The sequence below is a fragment of the Vigna radiata genome, unplaced genomic scaffold (genome assembly GCF_000741045.1).
Source record: "Vigna radiata var. radiata cultivar VC1973A unplaced genomic scaffold, Vradiata_ver6 scaffold_235, whole genome shotgun sequence".
Taxonomy (NCBI): Eukaryota; Viridiplantae; Streptophyta; class Magnoliopsida; order Fabales; family Fabaceae; genus Vigna; species Vigna radiata.
In genome coordinates this window covers 463,702-475,500 of record NW_014543118.1, presented here as the reverse complement: position 1 = coordinate 475,500, position 11,799 = coordinate 463,702, and the positions used below count along the sequence as shown (strand labels likewise).

General features: G+C 35.8%; 1 protein-coding gene across 1 annotated transcript; it reads right to left on the bottom strand.

Moving 5' to 3' along the window:
* Window positions 1-10,996: 10,996 nt before the first annotated feature.
* Window positions 10,997-11,437, bottom strand: LOC106753155. The gene has a single exon (XM_014634955.1). The coding sequence runs from the start codon at window positions 11,435-11,437 to the stop codon at window positions 10,997-10,999; it is 441 nt and encodes a 146-aa protein (XP_014490441.1).
* Between the last annotated feature and the right edge of the window lie 362 nt (window positions 11,438-11,799).

Genomic DNA, 11,799 nt, shown 5'->3' with positions numbered 1-11,799 from the left:
AGTTGTAACCATCTCTTCAAGCTAGCCTCCATCCAGTTCACCTCTGTTAAACACTTTCCTCCGCTGCCTCCCTACCACAAATTCCTCCATCCAGATCTGGACACTACCGCTGCCACAGATCTGCTTCTCTGCTGCACCAGATTCAAGCCATTCCATCGGTTGAATCTCCTTGCCTGAACTCAGCTCTCGTGGATCTCCAAGAATGCACCGAGCCTGGTGTATCAAGTGGTATTCAGAGTTATGGTTGGATGATTCACATTCCAGATAAGTCCATTTTCTTGCTTCCAAACTGTCATTCAATTTCCACACTGTCATTGCTTCAAGTATGTACTGTTTGATTGATTTTCTTTTCTGTTTTTTCTGTGTAACTGAATGTTTGCAGTTATTCAGTATTCCATAGCACTTTCTTATCATTTTAATCAGTGCCTTATTTTGTTTGAAGTCTCATTCTAGCTTTGCATCAATTTCCAGTCATGTTAAGTCATGTGCAACACTGTTGTTGTTTTTAATTTGTCAAATATGTTTGTTGAATCTATTCAGCTTCGTTTTTTTCTTTAAATTTTAACTGTGGAGCACTAGCTTACTCTATGTTGATCGAGAAAGCAATGGAAATTCATCCAGCTTTGATCATTCGGGTAAAAAGCAGTGCCAAGTAGTTGAATCCATACCAAATCTGTATTGAAAATTGTGAAATCTGTTTCTGTTTTCTGGTTGTTGGTTTAAGTTCTCCATTGATTTAATCCAGTTTTTGTGGCTACACATCTTATGTTCAATGGAGTGATGAGTATCTAAAAATCATTCAACAGATTGTCATCACAAATTTATGATTTGAAATAGCCAAAGTACTGCCAAATTCTGGATTAAAACTCTGCATTCTGTCATGAATTCTGTTTGGTAGTTTGGCACCGTGCCACATATCATTGATTACATCCTAGGAATTATAACATCCACTAGTTGGAACTTCTAAAGCTAGATCTTGAGTTGGAATCCAATTTTTTTTTCATCAAATTGCTGGCCTGTATAATCTTTGCATCCATTAAATCTGATTCATGTGCTGCAACATAGTGAATTCTGCATAAATTGGCAACTCAAGTGGTGAAATTAAGCATCTGTTGTAATCTGTGCATCTAACACCTCTGGACAACTTTGTTTGGTCATTTGAAATGTGCCTAAACTGATTTATTGGCCAAACTTGCATAAATGCACAAAATCATCATGTCACTTCCTTATTTTGCTTGAAATCATCAACTAGAACAGTCATTATCCTAATACAGCTTTTTACATTGATTTGGTTTATTAAACACCTGTATTAAGTGAATCAAAGTTGGCATTTACTGTTCATATGGTCAGATTTTCAAATATGCTTGGTTCCACCACCTAGCACACCTTAATTCTGTTGTAGATAGTTTCTTGGCCGCATCACTGGTTGAACATCATTCTTTGCATCATATAAACTTGCTGGAAATCATAAAACAAATAATCTTACAGTAGCATTGCTGTTATCCAAATTTCCAGCCATAATAAATGTTGCATACAATTTTGATATGCAATTTAGATTGAATTGAGTATTGAATTGATTGTTTTGGATTGGCAAAAGCTGGGATCATTTCTGCATATTCAATACTGTCATTTTACTATTCGAATCAAATTTAAAAAGCTTTAAATCCCGCAATCCAGTTTGCAACCGTGACAGCAAAAGCAGAACTACAAAATTTTGTTTTCTTTGAGTCATTTCATCAAACAGTTTGCCAAATTTTGTGAATTCACTATTAAATCCTATACACTGCATCATATTTTCGTTTTATTGCTTTTAAAATCCACTTTAGAGCATATCTTAAGTTCCTTTTGGAGTGCTACTTTTGTTCATAGCTTTAATTGATAGTTTGTCATTGATTGAACTTCCTGCACTGAAACTGTTTGATAAAATGACAGCAGTGTAAACTGGTAGTCAATTTTGTTTAATACAACAGAGTGTGATCTGTAACACTATTTACCTTGCTGAATTGGTGTTTATAGTTCATAATACTCATCACACAGAGGGAGCATCAAAGGACGTTAATTGTGGAGAAACAAGTGTATGAAGTTGGCTTATGGAGAATGACACACGTGCAGAACAAACAGCAGAATTTAACTCCATACACCAGCAGAATTTCTGTTTCATACAGCAGCAGAATTTCTGTTTCATACAGCAGTAATTGACAACAGAAGTGCCATCACTTGCAGTTGAGAGTTTAGTGTGAATTGAACCAATTCACCCTTTGTTTCCGTGAAGCTAAAGCTGCCTACATCTTTTACTTCCTTTTCCATTCATTTACATTTCATTTCATATAATCTTTCTTTTTAAAAGTTCATTTATTCTTTGGTGTGTAAGGGCCATTTCAAGCAAGTGATGTGGAAGAGCTCATAAGTGTTCTTCCGTCATTTGTTAACTTGACTTAAAAAGTCTCACCACCTTAAATTTGGTATACGGTGAGTATGTCTTAGATCCAACGTCTAAGCCTCACCTAGGAGACCTCACCTTTACTTTTCTTTTCCTTTCAAGTTTCCATATCCTTCCATGAATTTCGTTAAATTTCTACATTCGCATAGGAATTATTAGAGTCCGTTTTTAGAGTCTAGGTTTTTTCTTTGAGTTAGCTTGTGTCTCCATATATTTAGTCAATTTAGAAGTGATTTTGATTTAAAGACTCTTAGTAAGTAACTAGGGACATATTTGGCAAGGCAAGACTTGGTACTTAAGCGACTTACAATGTCCACCTCTCTTACCTAGAATATTGTCCTCAAGTGAAACCTCTTAGTCTTTACTTCAAGAAAACTTATAAGTTCATAAAAATGTCTGGGAGACATTCACCTAGGATTAATGAGGAGCCTAAAGATCAATTTTGTTTTCAAACTCTTGTCAATCAACTCACTGAGATTGAAAGGAAAATAGGGTAAGAAAAGATTTAAAGAGAGTTACACAATGCCATGGTCACTAATGAGTTGAAAATGTTGAGGGATGAACAAGCTCAATATAGAGAGAGAAGTATGAGTGGAGAGTCACAAAGTGAACAAGAACCTTTAGGAGTAGGAGATTATTATCCTTCTTCATCAAGAAGGCATAGGCGGGAATTTGAAACTCCCCCTCCTCCTAAAGAAGTCAATGTGGTATTGCCTCATTTCCATGGAAAAGANAATATTGAGGCTTACCTAGATTGGGAAATGAAAGTAGAGCAAATCTTTGCTTGTCAACAAGTGTCGGAGGAAAGAAAAGCCTCATTTGCTACTCTTAGCTTTCAAGGGTATGCAATGTATTGGTGGACTGCTTTAGTCAAAGAAAGAATGAGACAACAACTTCCTCCCATAAAGTATTGGAATGAGCTCACAACTGCTCTCAAGAAAAGGCACATTCCTTCTTACTATAAGAGGGAACTCATGGATAAGCTCCAAAGATTGCAACAAAAGTCTATGTCTGTTGAACAATATAGACAACAGATGGAGCTATATATAATGAGAGCAGGAATCACAGAGGCAGAAGAAACTACTTTAGCTAGATTTTTGAGTTGGTTGAATCTGGATATAAGGGATAAAGTTGAACTTCTACCTTATAGAGATTTGAATGAACTTGTTCAAATGTGTATAAAGGTAGAACAACAAAATTTGAGGAAAATTTATGCCAAGAGATTTGCATCTCCCTTTGAACAGAAAATTACCAAAGCAAAAGAACCCCTCAAACCTCTAGCCAAGGTAGTTGAAAGACCACACAAAGAGTCCTTTTCACACAACCGCACAAGTGAGATTAAGTGTTTTAAGTGTCTTGGTAGGGGTCATGTAGCTGCTCAATGTCCTACTAAGAGAGCCATCATTATCAAAGGAAAGGACATTTATAGTAGTGAAAGTGAATCCCCTACTAGTGAAAGTGAGGATGAGACAGAAAAAGAAGAAGAAGTGTTNGCAGATGAGGGTCAACTTCTCATGTTGAGAAGGGTGCTCAACAGTCAACCTAGTTTAGAACATTTATCACAAAGAGAGAACATCTTCCATACTAGNTGTAAAATTCAAGAAAATCATTGTTCTCTCATTGTTGATAGTGGTTCTTGCTGCAATTGTTGTAGTACAAGGTTAGTTGAGAAGTTGAATCTTGATGTAATACCCCATCCTAAACCTTACAAACTTCATTGGCTAAAAGAAGATGGGGATATCATAGTCAAGACTCAAGTGAAGTTGGCTTTCTCCATAGGGAACTTCAAAGATGAAGTTATTTATGATATAGTTCCCATGGAAGCATGCCATGTGTTATTTGGAAGACCATGGCAATTTGATCATAATACTATACATCATGGTCTCACTAATACAATCACCATACACAAAAAAGATAAGAAATTTGTGCTTCATCCTTTGACTCCTGCCCAAGTGGCGCAGGATCAAGCACAAATGAAGTCTACTAGGGACCAAGAAAAGGAACAAAAGAGAAAAAAAGGATCAAAACAAAAGAAAGAGGGTTGTGAGTCTAGTTTACCTTCCAAGGTTACTCAACATGAAGTCCTTTTAAATAAAAAGACTTTAATCAACACACTTCAAGTTGAGCAACCTTCATACCTCCTTCTTTGTCAAGGAACACTCACATGTACATCTAGTGATTCTAAGACTTCTACTCTATCTCCTCCAATACAAAAACTTTTGAAAGAATTTGATTATCTATTTCCCAAAGAAATTCCAATTGGGCTTCCACCTTTAAGAAGAATAGAACATCAAATTGATTTCATTCCACGGGCAACTCTTCCTAATAAGCCTGCCTATAGGACCAATCCCCAAGAAACAAAAGAGATTGAGTCACGAGTTCAAGAATTACTAGATAAGGGTTTGGTTCAAAAGAGTTTAAGTCCATGTGTTGTACCAGTGTTGTTGTTACCAAAAAAAGATGGAAAGTGGCGCATGTGTTGTGATTGTAGGGCTATCAACAACATCACAATAAAGTACAAACATCCCATCCCTAGACTTGATGATATGTTGGATGAATTACATGGGGCTCAAATTTTCTCAAAAATAGATCTTAAGAGTGGATATCATCAAATTCAAATTAAAGAAGGAGATGAATGGAAAACTGGTTTTAAGTCTAAGTTTGGATTATATGAGTGGCTAGTAATGCCTTTTGGGCTTACAAATTCCCCAAGTACATTCATGAGACTTATGAATCATGTTTTAAGGTATTGCATTGGGAAGTTTGTAGTTGTTTATTTTGATGACATTTTGGTCTATAGTCAAGATTTGCACAATCATGAAAAACAATTGAGAGTTGTCTTAACAATTCTTAGAACCAACAAATTGTTTGCAAATCTTGACAAATGCACTTTTTGTGTTGATAGTGTCATCTTTCTAGGTTTTGTGGTCAATAAAAAAGGGGTTCATGTTGATCCTGAAAAAATAAAGGCTATCCAAGATTGGCCTCCTCCAAAGAATGTAGGAGAAGTTAGGAGTTTTCATGGATTGGCAAGTTTTTATAGAAGATTTGTACCTAACTTCTCTAGTCTAGCTTCACCTCTCAATGAGTTGGTGAAAAAGGATGTTACATTCATTTGGGGAGACAAGCAACAAAAAGCTTTTGAGCTACTCAAAGAAAAGCTCACCCAAGTAGCCATTCCAGCTCTTCCTAATTTTTCCAAAACATTTGAGTTAGAGTGTGATGCTTCAGGACATGGAATAGGTGTGGTATTATTACAAGAAGGACACCCCATTGCCTACTTTAGTGAAAAATTTCATGGGGCTTCTTGTAACTATCCCACCTATGATAAGGAACTTTATGCTCTTGTTAGGGCTCTTCAAACTTGCGAATATTACCTTGCTTCCAAGGAGTTTATCATTCATAGTGATCATGAATCACTAAAATATTTGAAGAGTCAACACAAGTTGCAAAAGAGGCATGCTAAGTGGTTAGAATTCATTGAACAATTCTCTTATGTTATCAAATACAAGAAAGGTAAATCAATGTTGTGGCAGATGCCTTATCAAGAAAAATTAATCTTTTAGCCACATTGGGAGCTCAAATTCTTGGGTTTGATAACATAACAGAGTTGTATTCACAAGATCCTGAATTTTCTCATATGTATGAAGAATGTCTCAACAAATCTCAAGGAGGTTTTTATGTGAGAGAGGGATATCTTTTTAGAGAAGGAAAAATTTGTATTCCTCAAGGATCACATAGGAAGCTCCTTATCAAAGAGACACATGAGGGAGGATTAATGCGACATTTTGGGGTAGAAAAGACTCTTGGCATGTTAAAGGAAAAATTCTTTTGGCCTCACATGAGAAGGGATGTTCAAAGGCATTGTTTTAAGTGCATCACTTGTTTGGAATCAAAATCTAAATCAATGCCTCATGGATTTTACACTCCTTTGCATGTTGCGTCAACCCCTTGGGAAGAAATTAGTATGGATTTTGTGTTAGGGCTTCCCAAGACTTCTAGGGGTTTTGATTCTATATTTGTGGTAATGGACAAATTTAGCAAAATGACTCATTTTATACCTTGCCACAAAGTAGATGATGCAAGCAACATTGCAAAGCTATTCTTTAGAGATGTGGTTAAACTTCATGGTCTACCTAAAGTCATCATTTCGGATAGAGATACTAAATTTCTTAGTCACTTTTGGAGAACCTTATGGTCTCGATTAGGGACTAAGTTATCTTTTTCTACTACTTGCCATCCTCAAATAGATGGTCAAACTGAAGTAGTAAATAGATCTCTTTCCACATTATTAAGGGTAGTTCTAAAGGGAAATCACAAATCTTGGGATGAGTACCTTCCTCATGTAGAGTTTGCTTATAATAGAGTAGTTCATGGATCTACTAAAATTTCTCCTTTTGAAGTTGTCTGTGGTTTCAACCCTTTCACACCTGTGGATTTAATACCTCTTCCAACTTCTTTTGACTTTGTTCATCAAGAAGGGGTATCTAAATCTAAGTTTATCAAAGAATTACATCAAAGGGTTCGTGATCAAATTCAACAACAAAATGAGAAATATGCCAAAAAGCATAATAAAGGAAAAAAAGAGTTCATCTTCAATGAAGGTGATCTAGTTTGGATACATCTTAGGAAGGAAAGGTTTCCTCAACTAAGAAAATCCAAACCCAATCCTCAAGGAGATGGACCTTTTAGAGTAATACGGCGGATAAATAACAACGCTTATCAAATAGATCTTCCGCCATCATATGGAGTCCATTCTACCTTTAATGTATCTGACCTTAAACCTTTTGCAGGTTATGATTCTGATGAAGACGATGTTCCTATGGATTTGAGGTCAAATCCTTCTCAAGGGGAGGAGATGATACGCGAGGGGATGGCATGGTGACACATCAAGGTCCTATCACTCGAGGAATGATCAAGAAAATACAAGAGTACTCTCCGAAAGGTCCAGTACTTTTTGCTATCTTTGGGTGGGAAATTGGAGATCAAGGAGATGCTACAAAGCTGCCAAAACATGGAAAGGGGTAAAAGAGACCTTTATACATATGCAGGGGTGAGATTAGCATAATACGGGGTGCACCGGGAATCTTCCATTTTTAGAAATAACTGCACATGCTGTAAAATGTGTAATACATGTTAGCTTCTAGAAACTTGGAACATTTTGATGATGCTGCAAGAAGTTTTATTTGTAGAGAACATTAGAATTATTTAAAAGCAATTTGTAGAATTTTAAAGTAGTAGGAAAGTCTTAAATAAATTATAAACCTTGTATTTTCTACTAGAATAATCGATTATGGACAAGCAATAATCGATTATCACAAGTCCTTAAGGAATAATCAATTATCATTTCATATAATCGATTATCACATTTTGAAAAACCTGTAACGGACTTAAATAATCGATTATCACTTACAATAATCGATTATTCGTGGCAGTTGGGACTTGACCTTTGATATTAAGAGCAGATGGCTATATGTAGGGTTTCTGAGAAATTCAAAAGCAATGTTCTTGAACTGAAAGCTCAGTAGAATACTGTTTGTTAGAGGAAGTTCTCAGAAGCTTGTTCAAAGTTCCCTTGCTTAGTCTCGTGAATAGGAGAAGCTCGTGAATCGTTGGTCGATTGCCGGAGCGGTTCTCTTCGAGTTGGCTGAGTGTTTTTCTTCCGGTTCGTTCGTCGAAGAAAGGTTTATTTTTATCAGTTCTTATTCACTGTCTATTGTAATCTGTGAAATACTTTTCAGTGGAACTGTTAATCACTCTTTACAGTGATTAACGACTGGATGTAGATTCTGTTGAATCGAACCAGTATAAAAATACTTGTGCCATTTTTCTATTCCCTACACTCATTACATTTCACGCATATTAACTGTTTGATAAATTTTCTGATGGAAAATTGATTTTCTAAAAAAGGACTAATTTATTTTAAAAAGATGACCTAACACGCTTTTCTGCTACTCCAAGTTTTATTCCGCCGCGTTATACTCTTCAAACGATACCAACTGATACCAACAATTATGTTTTGGGAAATGAATTGGACTTCGATTCTCTGCATCTTTCCAATTCCTTTTGGAATTGAATAACTCCATAGTGAGAATTCTTTCTCGAGATAGAGTTGAGTTCAATGCAAAAAGATTCATCAAATTTATATTTTTATTCTTCTCTGTTCTCGTACGTGTGATTGTGTGTTGTTAGTGAACTCTGTTTGAGAACTGTGGAGGAAAACATCCACATATCTACATTTGTTTTGGATGTAATAGGACCTCGAGTTGGGCCTAGATTTTTGAGAGGTCTTCTTGAGCGATGTTAAGCTTCATAATTGTCAGACTAAGTTCAATTTCAGTGTTCTGTTTTCTATTTCTTGTGGAAGTGTGCATTAGTTGAATAATTGAGTGAGAATTACCATTTTAAGTTCTGAAATATGAACTAAAAAGACCCTGTTATGGGCTTAACTTTCTCGGAATGTCTTTCTGAAGAGTAATTGAGACTCTTTCATTCAATCTATTGCGCATTATTCTTTGTTCTTTGCTTATGCCTGTTATCTTTGGTTTGGTGCTTCATTTTTAGTATTTCAGTTGAATTGATGTTAAAATAGTTTTAGTTTAGATTGTTATTTTACTTTATCTTTCATTTGGTTCTGTTATGTGATTATCTTCTCTTTGCATTGACATTTACATTTTTTAGAATATGCATATAATTAGGAAATTTAGTTGTTCATTGGTTTCATAAGTTGGTATCTAGGATTATTTTAGTTTACCAATCATTAGTTTTGGATAATTTTAGTTGCATTTAAATTTTCATATCAGCTTCTGTTGTTGTTTTTGTTATAAGTAGTTTAGAGTTCTATTTTTTTTCATTTCAATTCAAGTTCTTTCTTCTTTTAAACATTTTATAGATTTTTGATTTTCTTTTCCTTTTAAATTTTATTTTTTTTCATATTAAATGTTGCCACCTGTTTATTTAGTAAATAATTACTAAATAAATACAACACTTAACCCTATACTTTAATCTTAATTAGTTGAGTCCTAGGATAGATATTCTAGTTGCCCTATGCTACATTAGTGGGGACCGGTTCTTTGTTCTGCCTTAGGTGACTAAAAGGCAGTTTAACAAATGGCGCCGTTGTGGGGGACTCGGCGAATTGAGTTTTAAAGTGTTAGGTTAGTCTTGTCTAGTTTGTTTTTTCTTTGAATAGATTTTTGGTTGAATTCTTTGTTAGAGGTCTTAGTGGTCAGATTCGTTTCCTTCCAATGAGCACTTGGTAAGCATGAGTTATTCTTCAACATATTGTTAAGTCCCTGACAAGTGTACCAGATCGTTATCAAGTAATATAAAATGGGTAAGTAACAGAATTTAAGCCCAAGCCCATTAGATAACTGCCCAACGCCTAATTTAACCGCTCAGTGGTTTGCCTCTAATTGCGCCACCGCTCAACGGTCAATATCACCGCTCAGCGGTTTGCCTCTAATCGTAGTGGAAGCTCAACATTGGATTTGGGCGTTGAGCGGTTCACTTGACTCTTCTTTTCTTCCTTTTTCTTCTTCTTTCAAGAGTCTAAGTCCACCTTGATTCACATGTCACATAAAACAACATTGCCCTTTATCTAAACAATAAAAATTCTCACATGCTCATATCATCACAAGGACTTTTCCAAGGCTTATAATGAGGTTGGGCTAACAAGAAAAAATTGTTTTTCTGGATCACAAAATCCTTGAGTTAAGAGAGCTATTTTAAAATTCAAAGTTCAAGCACAACTCTCTTTTTAACCAATCTCATTTATTCCCAACTTCTTCCCTTTTCTTTATTTTTACATTGAGCTCATCTTTCAAGCTTCTTCGTTTCTTCTTTTCCTTTTCTCATGCATTTTTCTTTTTCAACCTTTGAGCTCAATGTTTTTCTTTTTTCCTTTAAACTTTCCCTAAACAACCCCAAACTTGAACCTTTTCAACATATACAATTATTCTTAACCCAACTCAAGGTACATAAATTCAAAGCAAGGGTTTCCACATGTTTAAGGCTAAGGTTCAAAAAGGGTATAACATTAAAATCACTTTGGGCAAAAATTTTGCTAAGTAAGGGCTTCCAAACATGGCCTTGATCGTATGACATGAACATGCAATTCAAACAATTACCAAGACTCAGGCAATATCATTCATGCTTCCCTGTGAACAGTGCATATATCAGTAAAAACTCTGGAGCTCTATACCTCACACAACATGCTTTCTCACATATCAATCATGCATCTTGCTTAGCATCATAATCCACATCATAAACCATCACACATCTGTTCACACAATTAATGAACCATTCACTGGATATCAACATACACATAGTCTCAATCATCAACCACATTCAATCATCATCAAATAAATCATCATGCATTTCATCACATCAAACCATCATCAAAATCAGTGTACAAGTCAAGCATAGACACATAAAATAAGTTCACCTAATCTACAAATCCAAAGTACAAAAGAAAAATAAAACCTGGGTAGCCTCCCAATAGCGCTTGTTTAACGTCACGAGCCTGACCCAAACCTCATGGATCCACCAACATCATCACCGTGGATAATTGCTCCACTTCTCCTCCCAAATAATGTTAAACCTCTGACCATTTACCACCCAACTCTTCTGCTGACCATCATCATTTGGATTCTCCAATTCCACAACTCCATTCGGGAATACATGCTTTATCACAAAAGGTCCCGACCATTTTGATTTCAACTTCCCAGGAAATAACTTCACCCGTGAATTAAATAATAGCACTTGCTGCCCCGGGTTGAAGACTCTCTTTATCAGCTTCTTATCATGATAAAATTTCACCTTTTCTTTATAACTCCTGGATGAGTCATATGCATGTAACCGCATCTTTTCAAGCTCCAACAATTGACTTATGCGTTTGCTGTGAGTTTCATGCGGATCAAAATTTAAAAATTTCAAAGCCCACAGAGCCTTATGTTCCATCTCTACTGGCAAGTGACATGCTTTCCCATATACCATCTGAAAAGGTCATAACCCCATGGAAGTCTTCATAGTTGTCCTGTATGCCCAAAGAGCATCATCTAATTTATGTGACCAATCTCTCCGTGAAAAAGCAACTGTCTTTTCTAGTATCCTTTTGATTCCCTGTTAGAAACTTCAGCTTGACCATTTGTTTGCGAATGATAAGGTGCCGCCACCTTATGTTTCACCCCATAATGTCTAAGTACTTTGGCAAGTTGAGCATTACAAAAATGAGACCCCCCATCACTAATAAGTACCCAGGGAGTTCCAAAACATGAGAAAATTTGCCTTTTCAAAAATTTAATCACCGTGTTAGCATCATTCTTGGGACATGCTAGAGCTTCAACCAATTTACTCAC

What these genes read in the sequence shown, in the direction of transcription:
- LOC106753155 (XM_014634955.1), bottom strand. Translation starts at nt 11,437, where the DNA reads ATGGTATATGGGAAAGCATGTCACTTGCCAGTAGAGATGGAACATAAG.